The following is a 15293-nucleotide window of genomic DNA, read 5'->3' as shown; positions in this document are numbered from 1 at the left end:
CTATGGAATTGAAGCCCGATGCATAGCATTTATGACAGTTGTATGGTAGGTAGTCTCGCTTGACCGAGTGGGTTCCTTCGGCAGACTTTTAGTTCTGAGATGAGTAGCGAGGGTCAACATCTGCTGGTAAGCTGAACGTGGATGCTAGTGAACTCGGCATCTTGGAGCACATGCATACATGTATAGTATATCACGATGCACTGGATCGAGATTATGGCACTGGTACATCCTTTTTCCTCTCCATACTTCAATTCCGCACTAAGCCATTACGTATGAATCTCAAGCAATATGACTGTCGTGATGTAGTATTAGGTAGTACCAACTCTTCAAAGCTCATATCTCATATATACATACTATTCTGGTGCCAACATCAACCATTTACTGATTGTTTGCTCCCTCTACAACTCCCACCACGTTATATCTCTTTGAGAAGAAAGTTATCCAGTCCTCAAGAACACCCTTTTCCTTATCAGGGAGATCGTGCCAGTCTGGTCGGACGTCTTCTGGCTTGACAGACGTCATCCCTAATGCTCTGGAAGCATCTTTGCCGGCGAACACTAATTTGTGTCGTTAGCTTAACTGCATATTTACGGGACAGTGCATAGATGCCAGTGATGGGGCACCGTGAATATAGATGTGCTACGTACCGTGATATGATCCTCCAGGCTGGTACATCTTGTTGCCAGACACATCATAAACTTTGCCCTTTAGCGACATTGTTAGTTATATCAACTGCTAAAATGTTGAAGTATTCTGGAGACATACTTTGATTGCAACGTAGCTCTTTTCTCCATTTGTGCCTATAACAGGGCCGGATTAGCCGAGGGCTCATGAGATGTCTTAAGAGAAATTATTGATCATTATGGATGGCTGGTGTAGAAATTATCATCTTGAGTCATTTAACTGAGATGAATTTGCGATTTCACACGGCTGCAATAACTCTTCCTGATCCTTACTTATGCTGTTATCCCGAGGCTGCGAAGCCGGCATCACAAGCAGAACCGGAGGGGCTCAGGGCGGCTTACCGTTAGCTTTCGCCAAATCGTCGACAGATATCGGGTCGCTCTTTGGGGGGTCCAGCTGGACGGGGACTTTGGGCTCAAATCTTCCAGACATTTTCTCTGTGTTTTTCTCCAAAACTGTGCGGTGTGAGACAAGAGCTTAGAAGGAAGTTGAGTTGACGCCAGCTCTTGATAACTCGCTCGGCATTCAAGCTTCTCCCCCACCCTCGGCACAGAAGCGCGAATTGGAACTGTGGCGCACGGACCACATGCCACCAAGATTCGCTCGCATGCCGTCATTGGGAAATCTTTCAGGCCTTGAAGCTTCACTTACATGTGCTCAGCAGCCACAGAAATACTGCTCGAGGTGCAATGTCAATATCTGCAATCGCCTCGCTGAGGCCGGCTGGAGGCAAATGCCTTCGCCATGCCACGACGGGGCTGCTCTCCGTGCAGGTCAAGTCGCCAATGGCGACCGTCCACCTGCGAGCTGTTGTAGCTCTGCGACCCGAACAGAGACGCCATCAATCGACTTCTCCATCTCCTCGAGAGAACGAATCAACGTCCGGCAAGCCTCAGATTACCTTTCGTCAGTTCGTTGGGCGCGCTCTCGGAGTCAGTCTGCGGAATCTCGTGGTTGCGCTGAGCCCTCAAGGTATCCGGCGGTCATATCGCGAAAATCCAGCAGTGACTACGATGAACATTCTTCTGTATGTGCCCCAAGATGATTTCTTCGCATACAAGTAGCTGGTCTAACATTACGTAGCTTAATATTCACTTTTGTCTTCTCCGCGGTAGCGATCCGAGCCTACATCAATACCTTTTACAACTCGCAGTTTAGCAGATACCCGGAGCCAGTCGCAAACACTCTGCGCCGCGCCATCTATTACACCAATTACAAACCCGACCCCGAGCTGGCTTTGAGATTCTACAAGAAGGCAATGGAGCAGTGTACAGAAATCGGGCTAGACCCTTTCTCCGATGAAGTACTGGGCATTAGGATACAGGTGGCCGCTTGGCTTGAGAAGATCAACAGCCACAAAGCTGCCATTGACGTGCTCGAGTCAATTCTTGGAGACTGCAGGAAATGGGTTGATGTCATGGAACAATCTGTAAAAGACGGAAAAGTGAACGACCAGGGAAGATATGTTGGTGAAGCTCAACAACAGGTCGCTGCAGCGAATACCACTTCTGATGACAAGACCAAAGAGGGAGCGGACGAAGCTGTCCCTGCAGAGCCCATTGAGACTCTGTGGCACAAACGAGAGAGACTTCTTTTGAAAGCCATTTCTATAAGCGTCAAGCTGGGTGAATTATACGCAGATGAGCATGTGCTCAACCCTGACCAGTCTCAGACTCATCTCATCTGGGCAGTCGAGACTTCGCTGAAAGAATTTCGACGACGCAGAACCGAGGGTCCTAAACCCGGTGAAGAAAAGTGGCTCAGTCCTGAAGAACTCGGAGGATCAATGGAGTCTCTGGGTCGAGACTACGAGCGCCGCTCCCAGTTCCAGCTCGCCATCCCCTTATTTTTCCAAGCTCTCCGACTGTGCGAAAGCCCTTGCCACCGAGCAGTCATCATGAACAACTTGGCAGCGGCATTTGCTCAGCAGCCCCTCTACGCTGCAGGCACCATGGAGCCAACTGAAGGTTTAAAAGAGCTGTTTAGCGATTCTATGCCAAAGACGCGCAAAGAATTTCTCGAGGCTGGCCTGAACTGGGCACAGAACGCATATGTTCACGCCAAGGATGTAACGGGCGACGATCGGACTCCCGAGTGCGACGAGGCATGCGCCGTTGCGCTTTGCAACTGGGGAGACGTGGCAGCCATGCTGGGCAAGACGGAGCTGGCCAAGAAGAAGTACAACGCGTGTATTGAGATGAGCAAAAAGATGGAATTTCCCGAGGGGGTTAAGCAAGCACAAGAAGGTCTATCAAAGCTAACTGCATCTTTGACCAACGCTTGAAATGAGTACTTTTGAGTTGGATAGACTAAGAAGGATCAGTCTATTGAAAAGAGCTAGCCATCGCTGCATTTAGAGACGGCTCAATGTATTATTTACTGTATTATCATGTGCGACACAGCCCAACTATTAGTGTATACTCCCAACACCAAATTTCGGCCAGAACCTATTGTGGCTTAGTATTAGTGGCATTGACTTTTGTTCCATGATTGTTCAATTTCCAGTTCCTGATCTTGTGGAGCGGCTGAGCGGCTGCCTAACGGGATGGAGCTTTGGCCTCTTGGCATTATACGATAGCAACAGGAAAAAAAAAAACTTCATAGGCAGAAGAAGCCTAAATAGTTTTTTCAGTAGTAGATAAATAGCTTGCCAATGGCTTCAATTCGTTTCAAACGAAAACATACTATTATCTTCACATAATTCCTATAACGCCAGTCACCTTGACACCCTAAAATCACCTCTTACATTGCCTCTTCTTAATCTTCACAATGGGTCTTTCAAACGGTGTCTCATACATCCACCCCATGTACCGGCTCTTCTTTCAAAAAATAGAGCCTGCCATTACACTCTGGATTGGCTATGTCAACCTACGCAACCGCTCACTCGGCAGAACTTATCTCTTCAGTGCAATCAGCAATGAGGGTATCTATTACAACTATCGAGATCAGTTCGTTCTCGAGCAGATGCTCAGTCTCATGACGGCATTGATGGCCATGGCCGCGATAGTCATGTACTACGCAGACGACATTAGACTATGGCGTCGATGCCAACTTGTGCTTCTGATATGGAACATGGCGTGCTTGAAGGGAACTTCTGATGCGACGGTGGAGTGCATTTACGGCGTGGAGCTGTGCACGGTTTTGGTGGTAATACGGCTCATGTTTTTGTTTAATGTTGGGAACCGGGCGCGAGGCTCTTATGTCGAGAATGGCGTTTTGAAAAGGTTGTAAGATTGGTTGAGGATGGATGAGATGGCTGTATAATTATATCGCGGTGACATTAATAGGAGGAAACATGGGAGGCGTTTGGACATATTTACGACGACTAATGTAGACAAAAACTGTATTCTATGAATTGGAGGGGTACCAGGGTAAAAAATTGATTTGATTGATTGCAATTGAGTTTCTCATTCGTGACAAAAGAAAAATCACATGCAAAAAGGGAACGCAGGATAGAGAAGGAAGAAAAAAAGAATTAGGAAAACAAAATGCAAAAAATATAAGCCGACGGAGACAGGATTCGAACCTGCGAGGCCGAAACCATATGATTTCTAGTCATACCCATTAACCACTCTGGCACTCCGCCTATTAAGCTTATTGACAATTAGTGCGCCAATTAGCACTATCAAGGAAACTAATGCAGTAGAAAATCCAGTGCCTAAGTTGAAGACGGCCCCACAATTTGTTTGCTACTGCAAACGTTGTAAACAGGTTCTCTACTTCATATACCATCATAAGTCGCCTATTCGGAGCTTTTCGCACGAAGCAGCACAGTTGTGAGTCCTATTTTATTATTTGTCATTCGTTCGATCCGTTTCACATTTTCGCCAAGACTCAACTCCCCGTTTGTTCGGCACATAGTCTCTATATAGCGAGCAACCTAGCCCGATTTCGCCAGTAGAAGCCGTCTCTAGATCCACTCAATCCTAGACTTCCTAGGCTTTTAGCCAGGCTGACGTGAGGAGACGACGACCTTGTCCACGAGTTTTATGCTTCTTCCTGCTCAGACACCTATTTCGTTTGATCCTTCGCTTCGTCGGTTACATAGAGATGGCATGATCCGCGAGATGATAGTGGAGAGGATGATTGAAATGGGCGAGCAGGAAGTGTGCAGAGAGATGTATAAGACATACCTAAGTTGCCATTATAAGACGAAAGATTTATAACGCACATGTATTTATTCATTTGGCAGTTGCTCTGAATAGCATCAATTCCCTTGCTCTATAAGCCTATCATGAGGCTCATCAAAGTAGACACCCTAACGCTCGAGGACTTCCTCGGCGCCGACATCCCCAAATACGCCATCCTATCACACACATGGGAAGCAGAGGAAGTCACCTTTCAAGACTTCCCCCATCATGAAATCCGCTCCCGCAAAAAGGGATTCCACAAGATTCAGAAACTCTGCGACCTGGCGAAGCGGGACGGCTTCAAGTATGCCTGGTCAGATACCTGCTGCATCGACAAGACGAGCAGCTCCGAGTTGACAGAGTCCATCAACTCCATGTTTCGATTCTATCTCGAGGCAGAAGTGTGTTATGCGTGGCTTGCCGATCTGCCAGAGGACAATCAGGATATCCATCTTCATCTCCACAAGTGTAGATGGTTCACTCGCGGATGGACTCTCCAAGAACTCATCGCCCCTCGTGTCCTCGAATTCTACGACCAAACATGGTCTTTCCGCGGCACAAAAGCAAGTCTCGGACCCCTCATCACGCAAATCACAAAAATCAGTATTGAAGTCCTCCAAGATCCCACAACTCTCAGCCAGCTCCCCGTCGCGCAGAAAATGTCCTGGGCAGCCAACCGCCAGACCACACGCGCCGAAGACATGGCATACAGCCTGCTCGGCATATTCGAAGTCAACATGCCCATGATCTACGGCGAAGGTTCCCGCGCATTTTTACGCCTGCAAGAAGAAATCGCAAAGGACAAAAACGACCCGAGCCTCTTTGCTTGGAGAGCGACTGCAACGGCTGGTAATAGTAAAATTCAGACGCACCACGGCATATTCGCGTCAATGCCCGCCGACTTTCGAGACTCGGGCTCGGTGCAACTCATCAACGACCCCATGTTTAGCACCGAGTTCCTCATTTCCAACAAGGGCTTACGCATCGATACCGATCTGTTCCCCATCAGTAACCGAGTCTTCTTCATGAATCTAAACTGCGTCGAACCCGCCGCGCAAACAATTCCAGTTAATACTGCTAACTCCGCCAGCTCCATCAATTCCGCCGCAAGCCAGCAACATATCGGCATCCTGATTCAAACCCATGGCGGCGGCGTCTATAGCCGCGTCAAAGCCGACCGCTTCGGCGCCTCGCCAGGCGGCCATCCCATACGCAAGATCCGCGTCTTCCTCCCCAAGCAAGTCAGCCCAACTCGCTCGCTATACTTGGAGAATCTAATCAGCTACTCATTCATCTTCCGAAATGGCCTCGCTCCACGGAACGAGGGCTTTCCCTATACACCTCTTGCTTACGTACCAGAGACAGAGTGGGATGCTCTCCAGCACAAGTTTCCGACTTATGGCCGGGATGAGTTTTCTGCCTATGTTTATTTCAAAGCCGATTCTAGCTTGAAAAACTGTAGTAATTTCGTAGTGGCATTTGGCAGCGTGAAGAAAGGAAGCGAACCCTGGATCAGTATCTCACTCGCCGAAGATGTAAGCGACCATCTGGGGGACGTGGCGAGAGTGGCACGAGTCGCGTTGGAAAACAAAAAAATGACGGCCAAAGTCAAATATGATAAAATGCGGCAACTGGGCTATTATGTACACGTTTCATTCACGACTGCAAGGGTGGATATGGAAACTGTACATTACATTGACTTGAACTTTAGCAATATCCCAAAGCCACCGAAGCCGGTAAAGTAACATATGAATCTCCTTTTTAGAAAATGTATGGCAAGTCAAACATGAAATAACGCCTAGATTACATTCATCTCATGTTGAGTCGATTATCCGACCATACATTGAGTTCTAGCATTTAGAAATCCCCTAGATACCAAACCATAAAGAAGGCTGTCATCATCGCCGATGTAAACTCCAAAACTCCTTGCTCCTTGCTCCATATTTGAACGATTTTACGCTCTACAATTGCATTTATGCCATCTTTTGTCTCTTTGCGTCCAAGCCGTCTCCGTCATTAGCACTCGTCGCATTTGTTGGGATATCAGCCAATGGTGATCTTGCTCCATTGGATCCATTCCCTTCAGCTGGGAGGGTTCGTTTCATCGTCGGAGGCTTATATTGATTTCGATTGGCAAGAGGACTGCCCATGCCACCCGGCGCTCCTATTCTGCGAGCTTGGTCCAGTGATGGGTTCATTGCACTGCCTTTGGCTTGAGAGCTGCCAATTGACTGCCGTAGTGACGTAAAGCCCCCTGTGTTGCCGCTTTGCGTGGAAGGCGATGTTTGGCTGTTAGCCGGAGGGACATGCTGGCCGTTCCTCGCCACAGGCTTAGATGATGTGTGATCGATTCCAGGGGTTTTTCGTATAGAAGGGCTTTCAGCCTTGGGATTGAAGAGCTGCTTTTGTTGATTTTGGTTGCTGCTGGATTGATTTGGATCAAGTGTAGATCTCGCCGAGAAAAATGCTACGGGTTCCCCTGGAGGCGGCTGCTGAGGAGGTGCCATTGAAGAATCTTTGGCTTGCGGGGCATTCTGCGGTCGTGGCGGCTGTCCTTGTCTTGGAGTATACGGCTGCGGCTGCGGCGGTCGATTCATGTTGTTCCCCGGTACAGGTTTTGCAGGTTGTCCAGCTGGAGGTTGGCCCTGCCGTGATTCGATTGGAACTGCTGGCTTATCGTGGGATGGGTTGGCAACGCTGGGAAGTATGATCTCATCTGGGTGACCTTCACCCGGTACGCAAAAATCCGCCTCGTCAAGTTCTATAGATATTCAGCCTCGATTTCTTCAAAGCCATCTGAGGACAGCATACCCCCTAAGAAGTCATCAAATGAATCCATGGGCTCTGGTTTGAATCCTCCAGCAGCGGAGGTGGAAGCGGTAGTGGTAATGGCAGGAGCAGGAGCACTAGTCTTCGCCCCATTGTTGACCATATTCATGGTTATATCCTTTGCAGGCTCCTTTTTCGCAAAGTCTGAATGCCGGTGAAGATTATCAGGATCAAACTTCTTGTTCGGCTGGGTCTTGATCTTGGTAACCTGCTTAACGTAGTCTTGGTCGTAAATGCAGTTGCCCAGTACATTGCCAAAGTTTCTCAGCGTTCGTTTGAGTGCATCCGTCGTCCCCTCCTTTTTCGCCTTCTCAAAGGCCATTGCTTTTCCCTTTGCGTTCTCTATGGAGCCGTAGCCCACGTCCTCGTGATATGTGCCATCTCGGAGAGTGACCCGAACGATGACGGATAATCCTATGCTCACGCGCTGCGTCTGAGGGTTTTCGTCGGCAAAATCGACTTGGATGTTCTGTATTGAAGAAGACCATCCGTTGAAACCGAAAACTTCGTTGGCAAGGCCAATCACTTTTTCGGCAGTGAGATAATGGACCCGTGAACCGCCTGGGCCAGCGCGTGAAGAGATGTATTCAGGCCCCAGCTGTTTATCAAGCCTAGACGAGATTGTGGCAATCTCTTTGGCTGTCCATTCTGATACGCGGGGCTTGGCCTCTTCGAAAGGGTTGGCCCACGCTTGGTGTTGATCGCCCGGACTGGAAGATGTTATTAACGACTTATCAGACTATCGTAATACGAGTGAGGGAGGGCATACGCAGGCATAGAGGGCGGCCGAAATTACTCTGGCATCGGCATAAAAAGCGAGAAAACAAACGCCAAACCCAGGTACCTCTGAATTTTATAAGAGCGGCCGCACCTGAGTATCTGGAATCCTTGGGTGCTTTAAAAGTCGTGTTAGGCTTTCATTCACGATACGTCGCGTTTGTAGCATAGCAATAAGCGCGTTCTGTTTAATGGGAAAACAGGAGAGCACGTGACCTATCAAGGTCGCAGGTACGTACCCGGGATTTGCAACCACCAAGAAGTCTCAGCTCAACTACCATCCAGTCCGCCTGACCTCGACTAGCATGTCGTTAAGCGCCTCTAATACCAACTAGGTAGGTAGTGTACGGCTAAAACAGCTTCACTGCGTCGTCACCTCTGAGCGGTTTATTCACTAGATTTTATGAGGTGAAGAATTGAGACTCTAAATCACTAGTTTCTATTAACACAGCGATTCTAAAAGCAAAGATGGAGGAAGTCAAGCCATCAGCGTAATTTGCTTCTGAGCTACTAGTAGTGTCACATGGCGAGAGGGGAGGGAAAGGTTGATCCACGCCTGTTCAATGAGACAGCGCTACCGGATTATTTTGTAATTTTAAATATTTACAGATGATGATTGAGTCCGTACCAGTACAAATACCAATAAACCAGAAAAATGCCACACTGTAGAATCCCTACCGCCACTCGATAAATAAAGAAAGGATATCAAAAATCACAAAGGAAAGAAGTCAACGCCAAACCAGCCAAGTTGTGCGTAAGGAAAAATGAGTGCCGAAGTCTATAATAACCCGTTGATGCAGGAGAATGATTTTGTCGTGATGAAAATATAAGTGTCGTAACTTGCTCTAGTGTCGCCTCGGGTGACCATCGGACTGGCAAGAGAAGAAGAACAAATGCAGTGGCCTAGCCGCTCTCCGTATATTATATAGCAGCGTTTACCAAGGTCCGACCCTGACAGGCGATCCATATGTGCCCGATACGAGCTGGCTGAGAATAGAGCCTTGATCTGAAGAACCCCCATTCTCATTCGATCCCATCCAGCCAACGCTATTTGACATGGTGGTAATCGCTGTTGCTAGTCGTCCTCCGGATTGTTCGTTATGTCGAGCAAGTTTATGGTCCCATCCATCGGAATGCAAATTAAATCCACCGCCTCGCTTCCCAGCTTCATTGATGACCAGCGCCCATGCCTTGGAGATGTCCTCATATGCGTTATCTTTGTGATGGCGGTAGGTCTGGGGTTGCCAATCTGGGAGGTTGTGGATAAATCTGGTTGCGCCATCAAGGAATTCCAGGGACTTGGTAGGCTGAGTCTCGATCGGCGGAAGGAACTGGGGAGTGAAATCGGAGAGCGCATCGATCAAGGCGACGATGTGAGTCTTGACTCGGTCATAGGTATATTCCGCGCTGCTTTCGCCATATGGAGCGGCAGCATTCAGCCTCTCTTGATAACCATGCAGCACATTCATTGCCGAATCGACGGTAGGCCGGGGCGCCCCTGAGACCACTTCCTGCCCAATATCTGGATGGCGCTCACAGATGCGTTCCAAAACTGTTCGCAGTTGATTTGTGTCGAGGGTTTCCAAGAGTCGTGGGAGAGAGAGGGGCCTGCCGATCAAGTCATTTGATCTGAATTTTTTCGACGGGCGGATGAGAGGCCGAGAGGATATGGCAGGGGAGCTCATGGGTGACATGTTTTCATCTCCATCTTCGTCGGCCTTTCGTTTCCGGCTGCTCATGTTGTGAATCGAGGAGACTGCAGGATAAGTGTCAGCCCAGGGATATTGTGCCAAGGATGGTGCGAACAAGAAGAGAAAAAGAAAATCAGCGATAAGATAAAAGGGCGTGACTCACGGTTTCGCTGGGGAAAATGCAAGTTTTCGTGCTGGTGAGGGAAAACTGGTAACTGAGGCGACAGCAGCACATTCATCGTGATAGCAGGGCGTCGAGCGACCGTGCGATGTTGAGAGTTCCGACTGCCGCCGTGTGAGATGGGATGGCCGGGGCGCTGGTGATGGAGGTGGATGATCTCGTCGAGAGGGCCTGTCCAGGATAGATTATTTGTATTTTTACGATATCCGCCACGCTAGTCGATCCAAAGGGCCGCATTCATCACCGTCTGGATGAGAGGGGCGAAGGGACAGAATGGAAAGAGGAGAAAGAGGACGGCGAAAAAAGATGTGACGGGCTACTGCAGTGGAATAAAGAGCCAGAGAGCGGTCAACGGGGCCTCTGCATGGGTGCCCGGCCAGTGCAAGGGCAGAAGTTGAGTTGTTGTGAGCGAGTGGGTAGCAGTTAAAGGATGCGGAGACTTGCAGCTGGTCAGGTTGCGTCGCCAGGGATGGCAGAACCTGCTAGCGGCCTCTGGAGCCGCCGCAGCGCGCCGGACACGTGACGGCTCCCGTAGCGTTCGCTGCGCTGCGTCTCGGCGGGCTGGTAGCGGGTTGGTAGCGGAGGCCTGCCGGCTTCCTACAGGCCCGTGGCGCCCCAGAGCACAGCGCCGCTGCCCGCTAGAAGACGGTAGCACGTACGCACGCTCGGTGCAGGTGCGCTTTTACGTCAGTCGCTGCCAGACCGTAAGCCTCAGCGGCCTCAGCGGGTGAGCCGGCAGCTGGTTGGCCCGTTGGGCTGCAACGGCACTAGCAAAACGCCAGCACTGCGCTGCGCGCCGCATGTACGAGGATGGAGACGCTACAACTTTCACGGCAACTAAGAAGAAAAAAACCTTGGATCAATTGTTTCAGCTGATCTGGACTCGCTTACCACTGTGTTGCCTGGCCGAGTCTCTCTCCCCTCAGTCTCTTTTCCCCTTCTAGGCTTTTTTGTTTTCTCTCCGGCGCTATAGCGCCTTGACCCTGCAGCGTGCCTGAGCGGTGCAAGGGAAAAGTTTCATAGCGCAAGGCAAGGAGGGCCCCTTGCGGATCCCGATCTGTTTGTTTGCTCGGAAAGCCGCATGGCGAGCCTTGATTCTGGGCGTGGAAGGCCACTAACGTCCGATTCCCACTAGGTAGTTATTAGACTGCTACGCCGTACCTAGCATGATCCTACTACAGTACAAAGCACGAGGACTACGCAATTAATCCTCGCACAGGCGGTTACGTAGACGGAGCTGGTGCTCCGTCATACTGCCAGTGCCACGACCACTGCCACGACCACTGCCACGAACAGTGCTTCTGCTGCAGGATACATGTACGAGCAGGGCCAGTCGTGGGCAGCCCAGTCCAGCGAAGTCTATGCATTGAGCAGCCGAAGGGAGCCAGAGTCATATCATTTCGCCTCTGCGACTAAGTCTGCAGCCCACCTGCAGAACTAGACCCGGTCTAACACGGCTCAACTCCTACTCTCCTTGCGGCAGACCAGCCCATCTCATAAGCTTCATGGTCCAAGGAGTATGTAAAACATGCGTTCACGAGACCCTCGCACAAACACCTGGCCAGTGCCATTGCGACGCCAAACTCGATCAGTTTGCGCATCTCGGAGCGCACGTTCCAGCCCTTGAAATAGGCTCAATCGCTGGTCTACCTGTCCACGCCTTTGCATTTGCCGTGTACAAGCTGCGGGTTGATGTCAATGTGGAGTTATAGCATGTTAATGCAACCGTGCTTAAAGACAAATCACCAGCACCTCCATGCCTGTACATTCTCCGTGCCTAGCAAGGTACACGACTCAGCCTGCATTCGGTAGCTCGTACGAATCACTCGTCCCCTTCTCCCACATTTTCTTTTCTAGCTGCTTTGCGATGTCATATCAATTGAAACCTTTTTCAACATGCGTGTCACGCTAATGCCGGGCAAAGACGTGGCTCTGCGCCACTTCGTCACCTTGGCCATTCAGAAGCCTGCGGTGGCCTGGCGTGACACGGCGAGAGTGTGTGGCGGCAATCCTCCCCTATGCTTATGTATGCTTTTGGGATGGTTTTGGCTTCCAGATGGTCTTCACCGGATAAAAGCAGCAGCAATGGCGTGCATGCTCATCTTTTGGCGTTGGTTTGGCTTTTTTAGATGAGCCGGCCTCTTTTTTGCTTCTAGGAGCATAGCATAACAGCATTAGCCTCTTGCCTGGCTCCTCTACCCCCACTTAACCTCGGGTAGTTATCGCCTTATCGATTATGAGATTCTGAACAGGGTCCAAAAAAATTTCTGCTGGCATACCTATTCAGCGATACTGGGTAGGTCGATACACATACCAGGTATCATTCCGTCAACAACTCCCTCATAATGGCAGCCACAGAAACAGAAACCCCTCAATTGGCAGAAGTGGATAACGCGGCCACTTCTAGCAAGCGCAAGGCCGATGTCGAGGAAATTGAAGTCGACGTAAACGCACCAGAGCCCCCTTCCAAACGAGCGCGCCGTGCTCTCAAAAAGGGAAAGGCATTGCCGACCAAGCCCTCAAGCGACGACGAGAAAGAGGATAAGGAGGAGCAAAAGGAGGGCAAGGACAAGGTCCGATCCGAGCATGGAGTCTGGATTGGCAACCTGCCGTTCAGGCTGACTGGAGCGGAGCTTCGCACATGGTTAATAGACAACGCTGGAGGCGTCATCACCGAGGAATCCATTACGAGGGTGAAGCTGCCTACAGTAAAGGACGCTAACCGACGCAAGGATGAGAAGCCTGCGAACAAGGGATTTGCCTACGTGGACTTTGTGGATATCGGCGCCAAGGTTGCAGCCATTGCGCTTTCAGAAACCGAGTTGACTGGCCGCAAGCTGCTCATCAAGGACGCCAAGTCATTCGAGGGCCGCCCCGCCAAAGAGGAGCCCGAGGCTGCGGCCGGGAAGCCAGATGGAAAATCAGATGCAAAGACCGACCAGCGTCAAGAGGCAAACACTAGCCGAAAGGTATTTGTTGGCAACCTCAGCTTCAAGACGACCGAAGACGACTTGATCAGAAACTTTGAAAAGTGCGGAGAGATTGAGTGGGCCAAGCTCGCTACATTTGAAGACTCCGGAAAATGCAAGGGATATGGTTGGGTCAAGTTCAAGGAGCCTGAAGCTGCCGCCTGGGCTGTCAAGGGCTTCGTCAAGATCAAGGAGCAGGTGGAAACCGAAGACGACTTCCGTGATGACAAGAGCGACAACGAAGCAGAGGATGAGGAGAAGAAGGACAAGTCAAACCAGAAGCAGTTCAAGACAAGGAAGTGGTGGGTAAACCGCATGCTTGGCCGAGAGCTGAAGCTTGAGTTGGCCGAGGATGACCGGGTGCGATATAAGAAGAGGTTCGGCAAGGAAGCTCCCAAGAGGGACGACACATCAAGACCTCCCAGGAGAAGCAGGCCAGACGAGAGAGACGACAGCAGAGGAGCCAAATCATCAGAGCCTGCGCCATTCAAGGCTGCAGAGGACATTGCTGTCGCTCGTCTCACGGGTGGCTTAGTCCAGCATACCGGAACCAAAGTTACGTTTGACTAGCATCGGCTATCTTATGACTAAGATACCCCTTCCAGCATTTTTCTTGTTGTTTTTCTTCTCGTTTTAATTTATTTACTAGCAATGGAAATTTTTGATCAGAGTATTTCCTCGAATTGACCTAGTCTCATTTGTGTTGTAATTTGTAATAATGCATACCTGTCTAAAGCCAACCCCTCAATATTCCATCCGCCCGGTTGCCGGGCTCTCCGCAATCCTTAGTCAGTGCTTCGTACTATTGGCTATTATAACAGTGACGATCGGTGTTGAGACATGAACATTTCGCTCATCTGTTTTCATTTTCATTTCAACTTTTGTAAATTAGCGATATCGTCAACGTAATTCATGTAAATTTATTGAGACTCTAAAGTATATATTTCGATCAAGATGTATCAGTCACAGATTACGTTTACACTGGATACAGTGTGCCCCTGGTATGAACTCATTGTTTATTATAAGATCCTACGCTAAGCCTCAGTTAATGCTAATTGCCGTGTAGGACATATATAGCAAAGAAAAAGTATGATTAATCCGCAAATGTATAGAATAGGGATATATATTCATTACTAATAAACTCACAGATTGGATCAAGCCCTCGCCCAATTCCGTTCTTCTCCCTCATCCTCCTCCATCACTTACACCCTCCATTTTGAACCCTACCAGCTCAGTCCAAGCTTCCCGCCCGGATCAATTGACAGAAAGGAATGGTACTTTGAGCACAAGCACAAAGGTATCGTCGATGCAGAGGACGCCTTTCAGTCGCAGTTGCGCAGGCGCGCTGAGCCGGTGGGCATAGATCTGAGATTTGATGGCGCCATGGGAAACACCCTCCACGCACACCGTGTGATTCAATATTTCCAGAAATCCGAGGGTCCTAAGACGGTAAATAATCTTATTGATGCCTTGTATACGCGGTATTTTGAGCAAGGGCTACATCCTTCCGAAGATGACATCCTGATAGAATCTTGCGTAGAGGCAGGAATTCCGGTGGATGAAGCGAAGAAGGTTGTGTTGGATAAGGAGCTAGGTCTAGATGAGGTACAGACCAAGCTGAATGAGGTCGGGAGAGATATAGATGCGGTACCAGTGATTACGTTTGAAGGAAAGAGGAGGGATATTACTTTGACCGGGTCAAAGGAGATTGAGGAGTATCTGAAGGTGTTGGAGAGGACTGCTAAGGAGAGCTCTTAATTGCTAATTATATACGTATTATCATATTCTGAGACAATGTTTCGATAAACTTCTCATAATTCTGACATATTAGGACTCCGAACTGTTTGAGTAGAGTTGTATTATACATAAAAACTAAGAATTACCTATAAAAGAGCGTCATGATTGTAGTGTACACATCCTTCGTCCCAATATCCATACAGAAGAAGTACATGAAAGAAAAGCAGATAAATGAATGGTATAAGAAAACAAAAAGAAAAGAAAAGAAAAGAAAAGAAAAACTGCTGAAGCCGTT

At 49.3% G+C, this 15293-nt stretch overlaps 7 protein-coding genes and 1 non-coding gene across 8 annotated transcripts; 4 read left to right on the top strand and 4 right to left on the bottom strand.

The window, feature by feature from the left end:
- Positions 1–378: 378 nt before the first annotated feature.
- On the bottom strand, positions 379–1116 carry GGI43DRAFT_380465 (cytochrome b5-like heme/steroid binding domain-containing protein; the record flags this gene model as incomplete). The annotated part of the gene is made up of 4 exons (XM_083202988.1): positions 379–557; positions 648–705; positions 766–800; positions 1026–1116. The coding sequence occupies 4 exons, from the start codon at positions 1114–1116 to the stop codon at positions 379–381; spliced, it is 363 nt and encodes a 120-aa protein (XP_083064107.1).
- Positions 1117–1269: 153 nt separating this feature from the next.
- On the top strand, positions 1270–3211 carry GGI43DRAFT_246547 (uncharacterized protein). The gene is made up of 2 exons (XM_083200761.1): positions 1270–1711; positions 1768–3211. The coding sequence occupies exons 1-2, from the start codon at positions 1374–1376 to the stop codon at positions 2966–2968; spliced, it is 1539 nt and encodes a 512-aa protein (XP_083064106.1). The 5' UTR covers positions 1270–1373; the 3' UTR covers positions 2969–3211.
- Positions 3212–3334: 123 nt separating this feature from the next.
- Positions 3335–4082, top strand: GGI43DRAFT_396192 (uncharacterized protein). Its single transcript, XM_083204940.1, has one exon. It carries the CDS (start codon positions 3454–3456, stop codon positions 3913–3915), a length of 462 nt encoding a protein of 153 aa, XP_083064105.1. The 5' UTR covers positions 3335–3453; the 3' UTR covers positions 3916–4082.
- Positions 4083–4189: 107 nt separating this feature from the next.
- GGI43DRAFT_t41 lies at positions 4190–4270 on the bottom strand. The gene has a single exon. It is a non-coding gene; the product is annotated as a tRNA-Ser (tRNA).
- A 421-nt stretch (positions 4271–4691) lies between these two features.
- GGI43DRAFT_246239 (HET domain protein) lies at positions 4692–6673 on the top strand. Its single transcript, XM_083200760.1, has one exon. The coding sequence runs from the start codon at positions 4919–4921 to the stop codon at positions 6557–6559; it is 1641 nt and encodes a 546-aa protein (XP_083064104.1). The 5' UTR covers positions 4692–4918; the 3' UTR covers positions 6560–6673.
- On the bottom strand, positions 6674–8573 carry GGI43DRAFT_246238 (RAD52 DNA repair protein RADC). The gene is made up of 3 exons (XM_083200759.1): positions 8413–8573; positions 7626–8353; positions 6674–7575 (listed from the first exon to the last, which is right to left on the bottom strand). The coding sequence occupies exons 1-3, from the start codon at positions 8418–8420 to the stop codon at positions 6788–6790; spliced, it is 1524 nt and encodes a 507-aa protein (XP_083064103.1). The 5' UTR covers positions 8421–8573; the 3' UTR covers positions 6674–6787.
- Positions 8574–8684: 111 nt separating this feature from the next.
- GGI43DRAFT_246228 (Cut8 six-helix bundle-domain-containing protein) lies at positions 8685–10936 on the bottom strand. Its single transcript, XM_083200758.1, has 2 exons — positions 10275–10936; positions 8685–10176 (listed from the first exon to the last, which is right to left on the bottom strand). Exons 1-2 carry the CDS (start codon positions 10348–10350, stop codon positions 9356–9358), a joined length of 897 nt encoding a protein of 298 aa, XP_083064102.1. The 5' UTR covers positions 10351–10936; the 3' UTR covers positions 8685–9355.
- A 1701-nt stretch (positions 10937–12637) lies between these two features.
- Positions 12638–15019, top strand: GGI43DRAFT_380460 (uncharacterized protein; the record flags this gene model as incomplete). Its single annotated transcript, XM_083202987.1, has 2 exons — positions 12638–13821; positions 14410–15019. 2 exons carry the CDS (start codon positions 12638–12640, stop codon positions 15017–15019), a joined length of 1794 nt encoding a protein of 597 aa, XP_083064101.1.
- Positions 15020–15293: the final 274 nt, after the last annotated feature.

Source organism: Trichoderma evansii, assembly GCF_050947405.1.
Source record: "Trichoderma evansii strain SZMC 28006 chromosome Unknown GGI43scaffold_3, whole genome shotgun sequence".
Lineage (NCBI taxonomy): Eukaryota > Fungi > Ascomycota > Sordariomycetes > Hypocreales > Hypocreaceae > Trichoderma > Trichoderma evansii.
This window is presented reverse-complemented; position numbering and strand designations above follow the sequence as displayed.